We start from the raw sequence: 20,545 nt of genomic DNA, 5'->3' as shown, positions 1-20,545 counted from the left end.
GGTCTGTATAAAAGAGACTTCAGATACAGTATTATGGACCTTTACACATTTTTTTTACACATTTTTGTTGCTTTATGCACTGTATACAGATGGATGACAATTGCTTCTCTTATCTATTAGTTTGGCCTTGTATTAGCTGCAGCCCTAAGCCTTTGGCTATTTTAAACTGCCGTGATTTGTGCACAAGCATCTGCATTGGGAAAAGTGCCAGTAGGAACACTCTTCCTGTCTGAAATGGCTTGTGATTGGCCAAAATCTCCCGTCGCAGGCATTTTAAATCACAAAAAAGAGCCAAGAGGAGCTGCTGAAGTCCAGTTTTGTCTCAAGCCACTTTAATCACAATATACTGAACGTGCCTATCCTAGCTTTAAATGAACTGATACCATCTATTTGAGATGGTATCAAGGCTAAAGTTATAAATCCAATGATCTCAACAAACAGATGCCACGTCTGTTTCACTTCAAAGTTCATCATTGTTATTTTGGCAAAGGTGAGAAATGTTCAGGAGGCGTATAGAACCATCTGACAGCATAAAGACCAGAAACCTCTCCCAAAGCTTCCTCTCAGCTGTTTGTTCTTGGAAATAAAGTTCACTCAGCTGCAACCCATCCTTTGTTTTACCTGCTAACCCTACAGGTAAAACGATTCTCAGGGTATTTCACACAAATTCTCGGTAACTGTCAGCTTTCAATAACTCTGGATGTGTGATTTTCCAGCAGCTCCTAATTTTTCCATCTCAGCTTGTAAGAATGCCTCAGAGCACCAGAACCTACCTCAGAATGACCTTGACACTGGGTGGTGTTGCTCAGACATATACCAGATACCAGGCTACAGCTGTCGTTCAGATAACACCAAACAGTACCATCCCACAGCCAGTTGGGCGTGTCCTCCTTTTAAAGGTGTCTGGTGATATTCTAGTTTTTTCTAAATTGTTAAACACCATGAAAACAACAAAACTAACTATCAAATGATCCTACTAAAATGCAATTTATGTGTAAACAACGCCAGTATATTGTTCCTCTCCGCCATAGACGTCAAATGTTGTCCAGAAACCATTTCAAACACCACCATTTGCCGCTCTGTTGCACTGGATGAACGGTTCCTTTTTTTGCAATAAACATAAAAACATTATTTTGAGGAAACCTAACAAATCATGGTTCCAGAAATAGCGCAACAAATGTAATAATCCACTGCTGAAAATACGCACGAGCAATCAAAAAACTTGTTCCTGTTTTAGTAACATTTGTTAAAAACTACAGTACAAGTGAGATGTCTCACTCTAGCTAAAACAAGTGTGACATCTCACTCTGGAGCTAAAACAAGTGTGACATCTTACTCTGGAGCTAAAACAAGTGTGACATCTTACTCTGGAGCTAAAACAAGTGTGACATCTCACTCTGGAGCTAAAACAAGTGAGATGTCTCACTCTGGAGCTAAAACAAGTGGGACATCTCACTCTGGAGCTAAAACAAGTGAGATGTCTCACTCTGGAGCTAAAACAAGTGGGACATCTCACTCTGGAGCTAAAACTAGTGAGATGTCTCACTCTGGAGCTAAAACTAGTGAGATGTCTCACTCTGGAGCTAAAACTAGTGAGATGTCTCACTCTGGAGCTAAAACTAGTGAGATGTCTCACTCTGACCCTTACAATAAATTGTAGTGGACTGAAAAAGCTCAGTCCCTGTCATGTCCACAAGATGTCAGTGTCTTTAGTGCCACAGGTCAGTGAGTCACGCTGATCCTATCTGCTGATGTACTGTCCTTGTTGAGTCTAAACACACCACAACACAAATCACTGTCACACAAACTGTGTGTGTGTGTGGATATGTGGGTGTGTGTGTGTGTGTGTGTGTGTGTGTGTGTGTGTGTGTGTGTTTGTTACACCAATCATCCTGAATGCTAAAATAACATATTCCGACCTACGATTTTCAATATAGTAAAACTATGATTTAATTTTGTCCCTACGGTTTGCCATTTGCCTCATAATGCTTGTGTCTAGGTCAAAGTTTACCATCCTGTGCCTTTGTCTAAGTCTACATGTACTACACATGCAGTCCTGGATGCATGCCAGAGACCAGGTCAGGTGATCTGGCATCTCCATCCAAATGAGGGATTTGGGGTGGTCCCACCCACGCTGCCCCCCTCCCCCGTCCATTCAGTAAAGCTGAAGATTAACTCCCTCAGATCTCTCCTCTGTAATCAGGAGCAAACAGGACAAGGGAAGGCACAGTGACTTCAGAAAGAAAATTCAAAAGAAGCACAGTCGGGGAAATAAACAGAGAGGGCATGATCATTGTTGCTGACACATAATCCCCAATTTCATCTCTGTTTTCAGGCTTCTATTACATATATTGTATAAACTAATATGTTCCCATTGTGAGACAGAAAATCATACATTTTACATAATACCTTCTTGACAATGGACTTAGTCATAAAGGTAATCACTTACTCTAAAACAAATCATACTTTGGATTGTATTACGCATGATCGTGTCAGAGAAGATTTTTAACTGTTTACCCGATGCACATGGAACAAGTAGACACGAAGGAGAGGGGAAATGAGCCACAACAAAATGTACAGGATATAAACTTCATTCAAGACAGAAAGCAAACAACACCAACATGTATCAAGTGTTCATGTAAGACAAGAAAAATAGCGAAAGTGAATCATTTCCCAAGTCAATCCAACCCACAGAACATTTACATAGGGGGCATTTTCAACACATTTTCACATGCATGGTCGGCGTTTCTAACTGAAGCAAAACCTTTACTTCAGAGTCTATGAAGCCCTTTGGGGTCACATTGAGACGCACTTGGTTGGGTCGACGTTTAACTTCCAAAATATACATTTTAGTGAACAGTGGGACAAGAACAGGACATGAACCCTGGTCTCCTGGGTGAAAGGCCTGTGTTGTCAGCCCAACCAAGCTCCTTTCTCAGATCTTTGGTCTTCCGTAGTACTCGTTACCGTTGTCACTCTTAAAACTACGTTCTCTTACAGTGCTGCAGTTGAGCTGCTGCTATGCAGGTGTGTTCCATACAGACGCTAGTCTCACTTTGCCAGACCATCCACATGCTGCAGATCGGAGGGTCTGGCTAGTCCAGAATTCTGGGATGGGAGAAAAACTGCTCTGGTTTATTGGCAGTTCTTTAAACCAATCACAATCATCTTGGTCGGCTCTGAACTCTACACATAGCCACGGTAAAACAGTAATAGTAAAATAGTATAATATCTGAAGCTGAGAGCCACTGACCAAGCGTCAGTATTTTACAAATTGGGAATGAGAACAGGTTTGCATTTTATTATTTTATTGGCTGTGTAGAATAAGCTTTAAGTGCATGTGAGGATGTCAGGGGTCAGAGAAGAGAAACAGTTATAGAAATAATAAAGTTAAGCAGCAGCACACAGTGGTTTCAAAACCAGAAAGATCAGTAAGAAAATGGACACAGGGAGTGGGTTTTATCACTTTTCCCAGAATCCTTCCCCCCTGCAGTCCAGCTGGCTTGTCATTGCAGAGATTGTGTGGCTGGGCTCCTCCTGTGTGTAATCCCTGTGTGTGTTCAACACAGGACGAAGCTCTGCAGATGAAGGGCAGACCCGTTACGGAGAAATTATAGAGAAGCAGCCAAAACACTACTTCCCCTCTCAGGAAAACTCACATCTACATGATCCCAACAAAATGTTATTTTACACTTTATGACTAATATACAATATATGGGACCTGAACGTCATGATGGTGTTGTTATGAACTGCAGCACGTGATTGGGTGATAGTGTGACAGTGGATGGATGGGTAAAGGCAGTCAAGGCCGGGGTTTGGAGGAGGAGTTAGATAGAGACTGGTGAAGACAGAGTATGGGGGCTAAATTTAGCCAATGGCTCTGCTGGGGTGGAGCTAATCCTCTTTGCACTCAAATTATCTGGCCTTCGGATTAGAGAGCTTTGCCTCTATGCTAGACATCTACTCTCTATAATGATGTCCCATAGCAGACCATACCATGTCCCCTGGTGGGGTGGATGAGTTCCAGACTGACTGCAGGCCCAGAGGTCTGAAACTTTGTAAAGTGTTGTTGACAACATGCAGACGGTATGTGTGGTGTTTCACATAGTGTGACATAAAGCATGTCTTAGTTTTTGATTTTAAAATATGACTTATTATAGACAAGGACCAAAAGAACTTTGAACCATGTTTGAACTGATGTAGTGTAGGTACATGCATTTTGGCCTTGCAGGTCTACTGTTATTAGCTTTGCCATTTAGGTATGGCATATTGGCAAAAAGAAAAGAAAAAAATACCGTAATTCACTGTTTGTTATGTAGTGCACTGGTGTGAGCGCCATTTCAAAGTGTTGTCCATACAGTGACAATTATGCAACATAATGTAATGTAGTGAGCATGCAACTGTAAGAGATTGCAAATTGCATAGGAAGTCTGCAGTATTGTTTCTGGACAACTGAAATGTTGAAAATTATTTTTATAATATAAGGGGAAAACACTCTTTGGTTAAACTGGTCCCAACTGGATGACACATTCTAGCAGTGAAGATAGACACCTCCTCATTATAAAGGATCTCGAGCCAAAACAGCAGGAGAATACTGCTGTAGACGAGTTTGAGTTAACCCTGCTCTCTCCATGCTGCTAATGTATGATGATGATGTCCACCACCACCAGTGTTAGATGAATTATGTAGATCTTTTTACTTAGCAGACAAATCAAGCTATTTTAAGATGGCACCTTGGGATGATATATAACAATACAGAGCAATACATAAATTGAGACTCAAAATACTAACTAAAATCAAATTAAAGTCTACAAGTGCCTGAGATTTTTGTATTAACTTATTTATGTTAGTAAATTAATTTACTTAGTTACATGTAATGTCCAGCACACAGCAGACATTCTGGATGTTCAGGGTCTTTTGGATGCATCAAGCCTTTCATTGTCACATTAAAGGAGCACACCGTAAACACTTCCAATAAAACAAACTACATAAAGATGTCTTGGCCGAGTGAGACTGCAGAAGGTGAAGGCCTCTTGAGTCCCATGTAATACCTCCATAAGTTAAAAGCAATTTATGTTCAATAATGTTCTATTATTTAGAAAGAGCCTGGCATCTATCCACCATATCATCCAACTGGAGCTGCTGCTTTCTCCGTGGCAGTCCTCTCTACTTTCTGCATTTAAACCACAGGGATGATATGTGGTGTAGGAGAACTATGGTTATCCATCTCTAGCAGTAGGTGCCACTCACACACATTCGTTATCACCTCTGCATTCATCCACAACCAAAAGAATGAACCAGCAGGCTGCCCTTCCTGCTTCAAGGGAAGAGGAGTATTTCAGCCATTTTTGTTGATGTGCTTAGCTGGAGCGACTCTGGATGGATGAGCAGCTACAGAGAGTCAATGTCTCACTCAAGGACACTTTGACAGCACAAACAGCTATTGCAGGGATGAGGCCTTCTGCTTATAAGACATAAGGGCTCCGTGGCTGGTGTAACTATAGACAACTATTGTTCAAATGTGCTATCACAGTCCACTACTGTGATGACACACATTTGGCTGTATGCCATCTTTTGGTATGAAAGCTGCAAATGTTTTCAAACACTCATGACAATGATTGCAGATCATGGAAGGGCTAGATCTAAATCTGAAAAAACACTGCATTTCTGCGAGCTCCAGGGCTGCTGGTTTGGCAGCTCACCCTGACCCCTGACCTCTTTAGAGGAGCGCCTGTAGAGATCAAGAGTATCACTGAAAATCCTGTAGAGTGTCTCCACAGTTTGCAGCCACTATCGGTAGAGCCTGTCGCTCTTTACACTTGAAGGACTGTACCACTTGGTCCAGAGATAGGGGGGTGGGTAGAGGGTTAGTTCCGGGGAGTTTCCTGTAGGGATGAGACCTGGTGAGGGGGGATGGTGGTGGGGGATCGTGAGGTTGGATCCTAATCCCTCAGCCTTAGCTGCATTTCGGCCTTAGGATAAACTGACATGTAGGCTTTGGACGTTAGCTACTTGGACGTTAGCAATTTTTTTTATTTATGTTTATTTTGTTCAGAAGTCATTTTTATATTAAGGGAATGCCAACTCTGGTAAGACAACTTTGTTTTATCGTACATGGTTGCTCTGTGCTATTTAGTTTATTTTGACAAGGAAACAGTGAGGAAATGAGAAATAATTTAGGCCAAGGCACCATCATTTATTTTTTATTGTTTTATCTGTTTTATCAGTTGCATCACCACTGGGATCAGACCATGAATGAATTGTTATTTTGTTAACCTTAAGGTCCCTGCTACTCACATGTGAAGATATGTAGGAAATAGTATACTCTCATACCAGTTGGAATGCAGGATCTATTCAACATAGCATTTTTTGTGGCAAATGTATCGGAAGGCAAACATCATGTAATATACTTGATAAGGCCCAAAACGGCAGCTATTTAACTGACCTAGTGAAGCTGTTTGACTCAGAAACATGATGTCAATAAAAGTACGTGGCAGGGTAGTGGACAAGTAGTCCCCAGAAATCACAGAGTATTGTCCTTTGACCTCTCAAGGTGACAGAGGAGCTGAGATAAAAATGAACTGATTGATGGTTGATGGCTGAGTGAATCTACCAACAGACACAACTTTTCTAAAGAAACAGCAGATGTGTTGTAGTATCTCTTACCTAAGTGGCAAAGAAACCCCTAACCCCGTTGCTCAGTGGAACCCTGGTGGTACAAACTGGTGGAAAGGGTCGGCCATTTTTGTACCAGGACAAATTAAAATTTGTTTTTCACAGTTATGCTGATTATAACATATGTGATATAGATAATTCTCAAGCAAAAAGGCACATTGTTACCCCCCAAAAAACAGTTCAGGTGCATTACTTCTCCACACACATATTCTAAAGCAAACCAAGTCGTTTGTATTGCAGCAGAGCCTTTTCCTTCAAATCAGCTCTTGGTACAGTAAGTGAAGTGCAGATAAAAAATGCATATCAAAGCAGAATGAGAGACAGGTGTGATGCAGTCACCCTGATGGGGCTGATTAAAACACCGACAAAAGAGAAAGAAGGATCAAGATGACAAAATGCAAAACAAAGACGCATCTGAGGTTAAAGAACTATTTAAAACCATGACCACGGGAGATAATTAATAAACATGTCCTACAAAAAGCTGTGATTTTTTTCATATAAACTGTAAAGGTGTAACAACATTGGTACAAATTTAAAGTCTGTACTAATGTCTTTAAAAACTGTTTAAAAAAAAGGAAATGTCCTCCCCACTTTCCCAAAGCTGTGATTTTTACTGGTTTTATCCATTTCTATACTTTCCAAAGACAATTACAGCTTACATCCAAGTCCCTGGATGTGCAAATATGTGTGAAGGAAGTTAATAAGTAAACACTTCCCCAACTTTCTGTAACTACTGATGTGAAGGCAGAGAAAGGCACCTGGAGCTGCTCTGTGACCAGCCGTGGAAGATTGCACTTATACTGAGGGAAGTCCAGGTTGACTGGAGGAATAGGAATGAGGCTAAAGCTGGCCCCAGAGCAGCTTCACTGTTTTACATACTGGGATTTCAGCCTTTATCTCTTACTTCATTGGTGTGTATTGTTCTGCTACTCTCTGTTGATCGAGCTACATAAACTGATGAGGCAAAGACAAAAGGTTAGGCTCAATAAAACTAATACATGATTTGAATGGTAAAAGGTCACTTGTGAAATTGAGATAACTTTTTCTAAATTACACAGTGACCTATCTGCTCCCTGTTAAACTTCAGACTTATATTGATTTCATGATAAATAAGTAGCTCTTTGACTTTTCAACACTGGGGACACTCCGAGTAAGTAGGCACACTATGACCTATAGTCAAACTCAGCACAGGCATAAATTACCATCTAAATTAGTGTGTGTGTGCGTATGTTATGGATAAGGGTGATTGAGTTGACACATTCATAAACACAAACACAGATCAATGAGTTAGACATGACGGGCGAGGGAGGGAGACGGGGGCTGAGTGCAGCTAGCCCAACCGTTACGTAAGCGCCAGCTGTGTGAGTAAAGGCGCTGCAGCAGGATGATGAAAGCTACACAGCTTCACCCGGCCAGGCTGAGCATCCACCTTCCGTTCTCTTCTGAAGGGTTCATGTAGTATTCATGCTACTGAAGGAAAACAACTAATATAAAAAAACAACAACAACAACAACAACAACAGCATGACATGCTCTGCAGCAGATCGTGAGCATTTCATTGTACTGTGATTCTGCTCATTACTCCTGGCAACAACAGTGATCAGGGCGTACAGTATGTTGGAACACTGACTTTGGGATCTCAAAACTACACATCCCAGAGCAGCAAATATGTTTCTGTGCATCAACACAGACTCCATAATCCACTGTCAACCACCTCTATGACTTTTGTGATGAAACAATAATGTGAGGCCACAAGAGTAAAATGAAAAAATATCTGCAGTCTTAATCTGGATTAAATTACTGTGCTTGTCATCCTGGCACCAAACCAGTACAGACCAAACCAAATGAACCATCCGTTTGTCAGTGTACTTGTATAACGAGTAATACCAATACAACAAGTAATATCCATATAACAAGTAACACCCTTATAACAAGTAATATCCATATAACAAGTAATATCCACATAACAAGTAATATCCATATAACAAGTAATACCCACATAACAAGTAATATCCATATAACAAGTAATACCCACATAACAAGTAATATCCATATAACAAGTCACACCCTTATAACAAGTAATATCCATATAACAAGTAATATCCACATAACAAGTAATATCCATATAACAAGTAATATCCACATAACAAGTAATATCCATCTAACAAGTAATACCCACATAACAAGTAATATCCATATAACAAGTAATACCCAGTAATATCCATATAACATGTAATATCCATATGGATATTACTTGTATACCCCAAAATGAATTACTTTGAATGAATCACGAGAAAACAGCTCACTCTTCCTGTTTGGTGCGATATAGCAAACATGTTTCATGCATTTTCTTTTAGATAAATGTTAAATTCAACACACTGTACCAAATGGTATTAGATTCTCAATTAATCTTTCACAACATGTGTAAAACAGATAAAGGGCAAGGGCTTTGAAATAGTGGTAATAAGTGTCAGAAGTAAGAGAAACATGTCATTTTCTAAGTGACACAATTTAACTTTTGAATGAAAAATAACTATTTCTTTGTCTTCCAGATGAAATCTTGAATCCCCTTTTTTATTAATAATACAATTGGGGTGGTGCTGTTACAGCCTTCCTTGGCACTTAGTTGCTCTGGTGTGACCATTAGCATATGGAGGCTGATGTTAGCTAATATTAGCAAACTTTCAGATAAATTTAGTTGTGCAACTGACATTACTGAGTCCGGTCACTGACATTATGACTCTTCTTGTGTTATTATTGCTCCTGCTATGCTTTAGTATTTACCATTTTTCTGTAATTTCCACATTTAAAGTTACATGGCTAGCTTTAAGAGTTTTAAAAGTTACAAAGATTTATACTAAATTGTGTGCTGTATTTCACATTCGGCTGTGCAGCTTTGTTGTCTTTCATAAAACGTTTCCATTGCATTTTAACTACAGAGGATCCAGCCTCAGGCTAAAGATGGTTTAATTTGTAAGAATATGTCCCTTCATTGTCATTTCGTTAGTAAAGCATGTGACAGCCAGCAGCATTCCTAAAGTACACTGTAAATTGGGTTTTTGTCATCCTATTGGTGCCTTTGGCCCCTTGTCAGCATTCAAGTCAAGACAGATCTGAATCGTTGCAGCAGCGCTATGTGATGGATCAAAATGGCGTCACAACATCTGGGTGGAGAGACAATGAGATTATCTGGCTGTGTGGAAGGACACGCAGTCTAGAAGGGGAATCCAGAACTAGTCTTTCCTGCCTCATGACACTTTTAGTATCTATTACAAAAATAACCTGCATTTAGTTTGGAGATAGGCTACAGTCCTTTACACTTGTTAATAAAAAGTAATAAATAACGTAACATTACATTAACAGGATAGGGAACCATAAAAACAGAGACAGTGAAATGAAATGAAACAGTTGGCATAAACTGTGGGAGGTGAATTAAAAACAACAAAGAAATGCCTTGTCCTTCTACAACTGCATGATATGGTGTAGGCAAGTCGCACACTTCTATATTTTCTCTAGGTTTCCAAGGACTTTGTCAGAGAGAGTCAAAGGTCATGATGTATTCTTAATGTTTCCATAATGTTGTGAATCCCAGAGACTCTAATTGGGAATTGACTTGGCAGGTCACAAGCAGCCCCAAGGGGGACAGTTGCATACCAATGTCTCTGCTCTACAAGTGCATTTGTCTTTGTTGTTTTGCTGACAGATAATATATGTGATGTGTGGTGTCCATTGTGTTTTAGGTTCAGCATGCAGCACTGTGCAAATCAAGGAAGGTAATCGTCTTTCCGCATAGCTGGTAAGGCATAAGTGTGAGACCAGGACTCATCAGAAGATCACAAAGAATACCTGCAGCAACACTGAGAGCAGTTCACAGCTCCTCGGGAAGATTATGCCATTATAGCTAACAACCTGAGCTTCCTCAGAATACGAAGGCTACAAGGCAAAGTCAGTCCTGCTCCATTTACACCCAGCAGGAACCATGGATGACCCCTATCACAACAACCTGAACCAGCAGGTGACAGAAGGTGGAGAATACACCTACACCCAGGATGTAGGAGGTCAAGATGGCTACCCTTACCAGACGGACTACCCTCCACAGGACGAGGATGCTCGTAGTGATGCCACCGAGGGCGCAGATGATGATGAGCAGATGTATGAGGGGGAGTACCAAGGCATCCCCCACCCCGACGAGATCAAGGAAGCGCGGCGGGCAGCTCGGTTGGAGGCCCGGAGGAAAGCCCGTCAGGCTGCCCAGCAGGAGGAGGAGGAGGAAAACCTGCCAGAGCAGTACGAGGCCATCATGGAGGACTGCGGCCATGGACGCTTCCAGTGGATGCTGTTCTTTGTGCTGGGCCTCACATTAATGGCTGACGGAGTGGACGGCTTCGTGGTGGGCTTCGTCCTGCCCAGTGCTGAGAAGGACATGTGCATATCCAACTCCGACAAAGGACTGCTCGGTAAGTGACAGCCCATGGATAGTGGAAGGTGAAAACGGATAGCATGTGATGAAAACTTATATAAACCTGGTTTGTTTTTTCATTCAAAGACTAACAAGGGAAAGGCTTTTTTTTCAACCAACTTTGTTTCTGTGGACAGCCATGCTAGCTGTACAGTAGGCTACTTGCCAGCCAAAGCAATGCTTTGAGCTAAACGCTAACATGAGCATGCTAACATGCTCACATTGACAGTGCTAGCATGTTGATGTTTAACAGGTATAATGTACCATGTAACCACCTCAGTTTAGCTTGTTAGCATGCTAATATTAGCTAATTAGGGCCAAACACCCTAGATGGAGGATGTCACTACTTTTACAGGTAGTGAATCAAAGTATTGGACAAAGTCAAATGTGGACCTGGCGGTAGCCTAAGGGTCAAGGTCAAAGGATCACCAGAGTTGTTACAAGTCACCATGGGGGAGAACATGAATATCTGAATCACAGTTTAGCATCCATCCAATAGTTTAATAGACATTTCATTCAATGCCACAAATATCACCCTCATGGTGGCGCTACAGGAAACATCAGGGGTTCACTAAATGTTCACCTCGTCACAGTTCTCCAAAACAGATATCCAGCTGTTTGGTAACATCCAACACTAGCTACTAATAATGATCCATTGAAGAGTTCTAATCTTTCACCAGACAGGAGGAACTCATCAGTGAAATGATCTGCTGTCGTGCTTGGCTGAAACTAAATCCTGCACATGTTTGATGGCACATGGTTGCAGAACACTACATCAGACAGAAATATTTCCCAGCCACCAGGACAAATTATGAAAAAAAGCTTGGCTCCTTTTAGGCAAATGCAAAAAAGAACAACATAACCAACATTGTGTGTCCTAAGGATGGGTCCATTGTGAGCCAGCAGATTGAGTCACAAGAGTGTGAGGCTTCAGGCTTGGCATGGGTACTACAAGCATCTGGAAGTTGTTTTTGAGGGAAACCACACCACATGCTAATTGTTTAATTATGTTAAATACCAGACACAGAATCAAGCAATGGCTTTCAATATACTTTGAATGTCAAACGTACTGTGTTTATTTTTATTTTCGTTGCCTGCTAGCTTCACTTGTTCCCAGATATTATACCACAAAGGAACACATGCCAACAAATTAGATTGAAATTTGTCTGCAGAATAGACACAATTTACTGGAAATGTACCTTGAAAACATCTGTTCCTCACTTTCTTTGCAGACAACCAAACTGCAAATTAAAGCCCCCACCTTATTTCCCAGGCCTTGTGTGTAGCCAGGCAATGTGGCAGATGCATATCACTCATTTATCTTAACAACAGGCTCCTGGGATAAGGTATTGGGAGAGATTGATGAAGAACCCGGAGCTGATTGTATTCAGTGTGTGTTTCCAGGCTAATAGGGAGCATGTTGCAGCAGTCAGAGCGCCTGGCGGCCTGCAGTGCCCATGCAGAGCTGTCAGACACGCTTCAGGCATCTGACAGGCTGTGGTAGCAGGAGGAAGACCTGGCGAAAATGAAATCACAGTGTCTGTTTGTGCAGAGCAGGAGAGGGGCTCTGTTCATTGGCTGAGAATATGAAGTAGATCTGCAGAATGATCCTTTTTGATTCATGCTCATGCTTTGTTCACTCGACTTACCGGAGCAGAATGTATTTAGTCTTAACATAAGTCTTGGATAGCAGATAGACTCCCAAACCTTTTGCTAAATAAGGAGGATGATTGGTGCAATTACCCTAAATGGTTTTATTATTTAATCTATAAAGTAAAAATTCAAGAGGCCAATTGTGAGAGACGCAATGCTGGAGAGGAAGTAGAGAAAGTTCTGGCAGGTTTTAAATCTTAGGCTTGAGGTATTTGCAGAGATTTAACCAGTTGTATCAAGGAAATTGCTGAACTTGCAATGTAGCTAATGCATTTCTGGAATAAAACTGGAATTCCAATTAAAAAGGCCATGCATTCATTATGAGTTGGTTTTATAATGCTGCCCTGCTGTTTTTCAAGGGATTATCTAGAATTTATTTGGTGATTAACATCAATTGACATCATATCAATCAAACATGATCTCTTCATTTCTTTTTCCCTTAGATCGAGTTTGACTTTTTAGGTTTGTAGAGATTTTCTTTGTAAATTAAGGGATTACAGCTTCACTGCTAATGCAGAATGGGTAATAGCTGATCATGCTAACGTAACCAATGTCATTTCAGAAGTCTAATTACATTGGCTTGCAATGTTGTACATGTATGTAAGATCTTTGAAAACAGACCTTTGATGAAGGGTCAGGTCAGATGTCTATCCCATTAGGTTACCTCCTTTACTCTTAAATCTAAACAAGTGAGATAGTAGCAAACCAACGTTAGTTTTGTCAATGCAAAACTGTGCCCATGGTTGTAATGTCTATACTACATAATATACTATACTATACTATATGCAATGACTGCCAAGACTCCATGAGCGCAGATGTGGATGACCAGGAAACGCTGACCAATCACAACAGACTGGGCTTTTTCAAGAGACAGACCCTAAAATGCAATGTGTCACACAGGGGGTGAATACAGGCACATTCAGATGGACAGTATGAGAAAAATAATGAAGCGTGTAAACATGTTCTAGTGTTCTACAAACCCAACATACAACCTGAAAATAAGCATGATATGGGACATTTACTGTTATCAAGCAATTTTTAAAACCTAGTACCCTAAGTTTTCATAAGAACATTTTTTTTCCTTGTTGTTTGAGCATCAAAATTGAGCTAATGGTGTAAACATCAGTGCTGAGCTTAATTTCTTATATCTGAAATATAACAGCATTTTCATCAAAGTTCTTTATACATACTGAAAAGCCTCATCGGTTTTAATTATGAACACAGGGTTAGCATTTCTTAGACAGTACATGTTGTATTTTTTCCAAGTAGATTGTCTCTTCATCTAGATATTCTAATGCTATTACTATGCTTTCAGTTTTAATACATAAAAAAGATACATTGTTCTTTCCCCTCCAGGAAATCAGTGTCTTCACTGTCCTCAAAGATATTTTAACAGGCACATAGATGCTTGTTGTTGCAGGGGTTGATCCTTGGCCTCCACCTGAAAGACAGCCTGTCTAATCATGAGGCTACCCTGTTAACCTGTCTGTACGTACCTAAAGAGTACACTAGCTTAAGAAACAACTTGGCCAAGACATTAGGTGACATGTTAGCCTTGGGGCTTAGTCTTCCAGTGCCCTTAGCAGTCTCTTGTGGAATCAGCTAGGGATGTGGAGCTTGGCATGTGGAGTGCTGGAGCATTTGGATAGTCTAGTAATCCACAGGGAAGGCGCACACTATGGCTCCACGTGCCGTTAAGCTGCTCAGTCCCAATGTAATTAGGGCTGTGTGTAGTAAAAACACAGAGCAGGCAGGAGGTACGGGTCTAAAGGTTTAAACGGCACGGTGAAGAGGATGGCTGAAGTTGTAGGTATGAGAGTTGACACTGACGCCAATGGAGAGACATGAAAAGGAAGTGCATGATCACTGTTATCTCCTATGTGCAGTAATGGGCAGCACAGTTGGTCACTGTCAAGAGCTGTTCCTTTACAACAAAACGAAATGGCAGAGTAGACCATCTGCCTAGTGCATGCTGGGATGGGCTGCAGGTTGCGGGAGAGTAGGAACCAGCAGAGATAGTTAGGTTTTGCATTGACAGAGCATGTAATCACAGTAAAAAATTTGAAAGGAAAAGAAAATTTGAAAAGTGGGCACCTGGTTAACTCAGTTGGAAGAGTGGGCACCCATATGTAGAGGTTAACTCCTCAACGCAGCAGGACCTGCGGCCCTTTGCTGCATGTCATTCCCTCTCTCTCCCCCCCCCCCTTTTGTTTCTTCAGCTGTCCTGGCAAAGGCCTAAAAATGCCCAAAAAATAATCTTAAAAAACAAAATGATGTGGAAGGTGAATTTTGTGGCGTTGATGCACTCTTAGATGCCTCAAAATCATTAGGATCTTTATTGCAAATTGCTAATAGTCTGGCAATGTTATTATCATTCTTGATGTGTTTTCTTGGTATGTCATTATTAATATTCAGAAGTACACCCATGCAAGGATGCAGCCCACTGAATTAGTGTGAAGTGTAACGTGTGCTGATTTCTCTCTCCTTCTGCGCTCATACAAGGGTAAAGGGAGCCCCCTTGTGGAGATCAGGACTGTACATGTTGCTGTAGAGCCCACTCTGTGTGTGCATCATGGGAGTAAAACATGTCGTACAAGTGTAAAACTGAAATGCCTCCATATGAGTTTTGTGCTTGTGTGTGTATTTGCAGGTCTGCTGGTGTATGTGTCCATGATGGTGGGGGCGTTGGTGTGGGGGGGTCTGTGTGATAAGATGGGGAGGAGGAAGTGTCTGATCTACGTCCTGACCATCGACCTGGTCTTCTCCTTCCTGTCCTGCTTTGCTCAGGGCTACGGCTTCTTCCTCTTCTTTAGGTTCTGCTCCGGCTTTGGGTGAGCTTCATTTACATTTACATTTACATTCACAGTCGCATTCCCGTTTGAGGCATTTACTTGAACAAAAGACAACTCGACCCGTTTTCTTTTACAATGACTGAGTTTTTCCATAATTAATCTTTTTAGTAGAAAAAGCGAGTTTACATCCCTATATTTGTATTTGACAACTTTTTCCCTCAAAAAAGACAACTGACATTTAGGAAAGATGAGTATTAGGTACCATTTCCATTAATTGAAATAAACTGTGAACCTTTAGGAGCCGGCTCAGGTAGAGAGACAATATAACTCAAGAACACCAGCGGACTCAATTGTTTCTTGTTCTAATTATTATAACAAATTTACATTGTAAGCTGCACACACGAGTTCTGTTTAGTTACTTCATTATACCTATTAAGAACAAGTGAACAATGCTCTTTGTTTATTTTCAATTTGGGTTTTATTGTTGACTTTCTGCTATCGCAAGCACTTTGCGGTGAAGCTTTTGCAAACTGGTATTGCAACTTTTAAAGACACATTTCTTTTGATAAGGATTGCAGCCTGAGTGTAACCAGATTTTCAATTTTGATGTTTGAACTTTTTGCTAAACCAAAAACTACAAGGTCACCAGAATAAATGTGTGTGATAATGAGCCTCATGTTAGTCATTAACACTCCCATCTGCTGAACAACTGGCCTGGAGCAGCCAGACTGGACAGAAACCCTCGAACAGGCCAATGACTGTCTGGATGTTAAACCGACTGCAGTGGTATTGTTACGGTTGATGTAACGTGATGTACATATTTTGTTTTACAAAACAAGTATTATATTTTATTTTGTCTGCACAACATCTCATACATATGAAATGAAATGTAAAAAAAAAAATGCCAAAGACCAATAACAGCGCTGAAACTTCAGAAGGCTGCAGCAATAAAACATTCCATCTCATGACATAAGTTAATTTCTTTTCTATATTTAAACCTATCCTCTACATATCCTCTATATTAATTATCATTCTGGTCTGGTCAGTCCTGACATCACACTGAATGCTAATGTCACTTATAGACTTATTGTCACATTTAAAAAGTGAAGATGCGTAAACCTGACAATAAAGGTGTGTGCATACATTCAGAAAAAACAGAACATTTGCAACATAAGCTGTTGTTGTATATTTACACTTTTGTCATAAACCTTTATGTATGGTTATTATTAGCTTTTAAAGAGTTTACCCAAATTACAAAAATAGAGTTGTCATAGGATCCAATGAAAACATTTAAATGCAACCTTTAATGTTTTATCGAATATGTCGAATATGTCAAGGTGGAGGTAGAGAAGTATTCTCTAAATTTGGACAAATAAGACCAAACTTATCCACATTGCTTGAGATCAGTAGTAAGTGCAAACATGTGTGTTGGCATTATTTGGTGCAACCAACCTTTTAAAACCTTTTACAATCCTGTATCACTGACATCTAGCAATAGTTGTCATTTCAAATACCAGATATTGCAGCAAATGATCCTCTAAATGAGAATGATGAGACAAAATAAAGTGTTTGGTGAGGAAGAGATTTATCTTCTAAGATGTCTTGCGATTCCTCCCTCAGGATTGGTGGCTCCATCCCGATAGTGTACACCTACTTCACAGAGTTCCTTCAGATGGATAAACGAGGCGAACATCTGAGCTGGCTCTGCATGTTCTGGATGCTGGGAGGCCTGTACGCCTCCTTCACTGCCTGGGGAATCATCCCTCACTATGGTAACACACACTCAAGCTGTCACATAACACAACACACACATAGTCGACTCACATGAAGGCATACAAACATTAAATCATACTGTACATCGACCCAGAAGACAGAAACACTATTTCCTTTCACATGGAGGATCATTTTGTGCTTGCCAATGTGCCTCATCTTGAGAATATTCCCCAGCGATTAAATATGAATAATACATAAATTCATTTAAGTAAACTACAGCGTTACAGTGATTTGGACATTAAAATGTGACAGAAAAAAGGCTTCTGGAAATATGAAATCTGCTCTTTATTGCATTTTTTTCTAGGCTGGGGCTTCGCAATTGGTACAGAGTTCCAGATCCACAGTTGGAGAGTATTCATTCTGGTGTGTCTCTTTCCTGCACTGGCTGCACTCGTCGGAGTCATCTTCATGCCGGAGAGCCCTCGTTTCCTCCTGGAGGTCAGATCCCATGTCGCAAGATTAAAACATGCAAGATTAGAATATGTGGTTTTATTTTCTGCAAAACATAAAAGCACATGTATCTGTACTGCTAATACACTCCCTATTCTTATATTCATTATGTCAGAGCACAGTGTTAAACATCAAGCTGGGACTGGTTAAAAAATGTTGAGTCATCGTCAGCCACCACAGCAACGTCCCACTGCTGTGCAAAGGTAGCGAAAGGCTGCTAAGGCGTCACCACCCACCCCTGTCTCTCATCCAGGACAGCGTCAGACCTTTAACCACATGTGGTATTTTATCTGTATGTTACAGCAGAGCTGCTCCAACATGTTAATATGACCCCCCCCCCCCCCCCCCCCCCCCCCCCCCCCCCCCCCCCCCCCCCCGATGATCACACATTTTCCCCATCTTTTAAGAGTCAGACCCCATGGGAACAGTGTTACTCAAGGGCATCTGACAACAGTGTCTGTGGCAAATAAATGTGCCATAAACCCTGAGAGCTTTCACAGAACGCTCTTAAAATGGGTTATGTGGACATTCATAGAGAAGTTTCTGTTTTCTTCAGAGTGCCCGGCATGATGAGGCGTGGATGGTCCTGCGACGAGTTCACGACACTAACTGGAAGGCCAAGGGGGAGCCAGAGAGAGTCTTCACTGTGAGCCTTTAATTACAACACTGCTGTTTTGGCCAATCACTCACCAAACTTATTGAATTCAGCCCTATTATGCTTTGGGGGATTTTTCCCATCTTTAAGTGTGTAACATAGTTCTTTGTGTATGTAATAGATGTGTTAAGTACAAAAAACAAATTTCCCTCCAAAGGGAGCTTTCTCTCAGCCCATCACTGGAGGAGCTGTACAGCGGATGGGGTGGGAGGAGTCGTCCATCATGAAGGATAGCGTAGCCCGTGTCCTCCTGTCACAAACAGCACATTTGACACGCTTTAAAATGTTGTGTGTATATAGTATGGAGGGAAGCCATGGTGAAAGCTTGGTGAACTCATCAAGCCACATGTGCATAGTAAAAACTGATTGATGGCTGCTTCCGTTCTAGGGTTGTGGTATTGTGCATCACACTGGCATGGCTTCCTGGGGCACTCAGATAGAACAAAGCCATCATTACTGTTATTAGTAACACCTGGACTTCTCTGATGTGTCTCCTGTGATATGGGCTGCAGCAAGCTGAAAAAACATAACATGTGATATGCATTAAAGAAAATAAAGGAAATAAACAAGATAAATACGTATACTGAAATGAAATGACATACAAAAGACTGGCAATAAGCTCTATTCCTTGAGAATTATCAGATAGGTTGACAAACTCCATATATATATATATATATATATATATATATATATATATATATATAGAGAGAGAGAGAGAGAGAGAGAGAGAGAGAGAAAGAGAGAGATATTAGTGCAATTGGTAAACAGATGTCCCCCCAAAAGAGCCTATACGTATTTTTTCTTTCTTATAGATATCATTTTTCATGTTTTCCTTAAGTTTAAAATCAGTTCAAACTTTCTATTGAACCACAACCATGAAGATTAATTTATTGTTTACTTGTCCAAACTCCTCTCTTTTTGTGAAGGCGACTAACATTAAGACACCACAAACTCAGGAGGACGAGTTCATCGAGATCCAGAGTGACACGGGAACTGCCTTCCAGCGCTGGACCGTCAGACACATGACCATGCTGCAACAGGTCTGCAGATCACTTCACTTAATTATTTCATTTAATTGATACTGTTTATTGATCCCCATTGGTAAAAATTACAATTTACACTCTGCTTTGTTTTTTAGTCACTACACACAGTGTAGACACTAAACTCAAATAGAACAGAATACGTAGAATACAGAATTATCGTTTTAACAATGCATATATCTTACGGAATGGGTTTCATCCATTGAGCTTTTTTGGGGTTATATATAGTTTTAGTCTGTCTTAGAAACATTGTGTGTGTGTGTGTGTGTGTGTGTGTGTGTGTGTGTGTGTCTGTCCGTCTGTCTGTCTGTCTGTCTGTCGGTCTGTCCCTCTTCCAGGTGATGGCAAACATCATGTCCCTATCAGCCCCAGAGCTCAGACTGCAAGGCCTCTTCCTGGTTATTGTCTGGTTCTGTTTGGCCTTCAGGTAACAACAGAGATATTAAACATGTGCACCCACATTAAGATTTGAGGATAAAACACCTGAATAGAATGCACGCATATCCCTACTGGTAGATTTACATTCAAATCATCAATTTTTAGAATATTTTGATATTTGTAAACTTCTCCAAGAGAGAGCTGTAGAAAGAATGTCACTGCTAATGTTTAGGGTTTAACATAAAAATCCTCTCTCACCCCTGTGGTAATACTTATGCAGATCATTTTGTTGTTTCTGTGTGTATCAGCTACCACGGGCTGGGAGTCTGGTTTCCTGATATGATCAAATACATGCAGTATGAGGAGTATGAGTCCAAAGTTAAAGTGTTCCACCGGGAACGGGTCGAACATTTCCACTTCAACTTCTCTCTGGTCAACCAGATCCACCGCGAGGGAGAGTACATCCATGACAAGTACGTTTCCTCAACTACGCCCCATTGTATTTGTCTCATGCTCTTTAAAGGAGAATTACGTAGCTCTGCTGTCTGTAAATGTGAAGGTCTGTCAGTAGAGAGAGAAATTAACCAATCAGTTCTGTCAGTAGAGTGAGAAATTAACCAATCAGGTCTGTCATAGAGAGAGAAATTAACCAATCAGTTCTGTCAGTAGAG

General features: G+C 40.8%; 1 protein-coding gene across 1 annotated transcript in view; it reads left to right on the top strand.

The window, feature by feature from the left end:
* Positions 1–5,880: 5,880 nt before the first annotated feature.
* The window catches only part of sv2ba (synaptic vesicle glycoprotein 2Ba), an 18,141-nt gene continuing 3,476 nt past the window's right edge, over positions 5,881–20,545 (top strand). Inside the window, exons 1-9 of the mRNA XM_034873652.1 lie at positions 5,881–6,089; positions 10,415–11,131; positions 15,437–15,617; positions 17,199–17,350; positions 17,656–17,789; positions 18,358–18,447; positions 19,383–19,496; positions 19,835–19,923; positions 20,183–20,347. Coding sequence (XP_034729543.1) covers positions 10,654–11,131; positions 15,437–15,617; positions 17,199–17,350; positions 17,656–17,789; positions 18,358–18,447; positions 19,383–19,496; positions 19,835–19,923; positions 20,183–20,347 — 1,403 coding nt within the window. The 5' untranslated portion in view covers positions 5,881–6,089; positions 10,415–10,653. The remainder of the gene's footprint in view (positions 6,090–10,414; positions 11,132–15,436; positions 15,618–17,198; positions 17,351–17,655; positions 17,790–18,357; positions 18,448–19,382; positions 19,497–19,834; positions 19,924–20,182; positions 20,348–20,545) is intronic.

This window comes from Etheostoma cragini, chromosome 1 (assembly GCF_013103735.1).
Source record: "Etheostoma cragini isolate CJK2018 chromosome 1, CSU_Ecrag_1.0, whole genome shotgun sequence".
Lineage (NCBI taxonomy): Eukaryota > Metazoa > Chordata > Actinopteri > Perciformes > Percidae > Etheostoma > Etheostoma cragini.
This window is presented reverse-complemented; position numbering and strand designations above follow the sequence as displayed.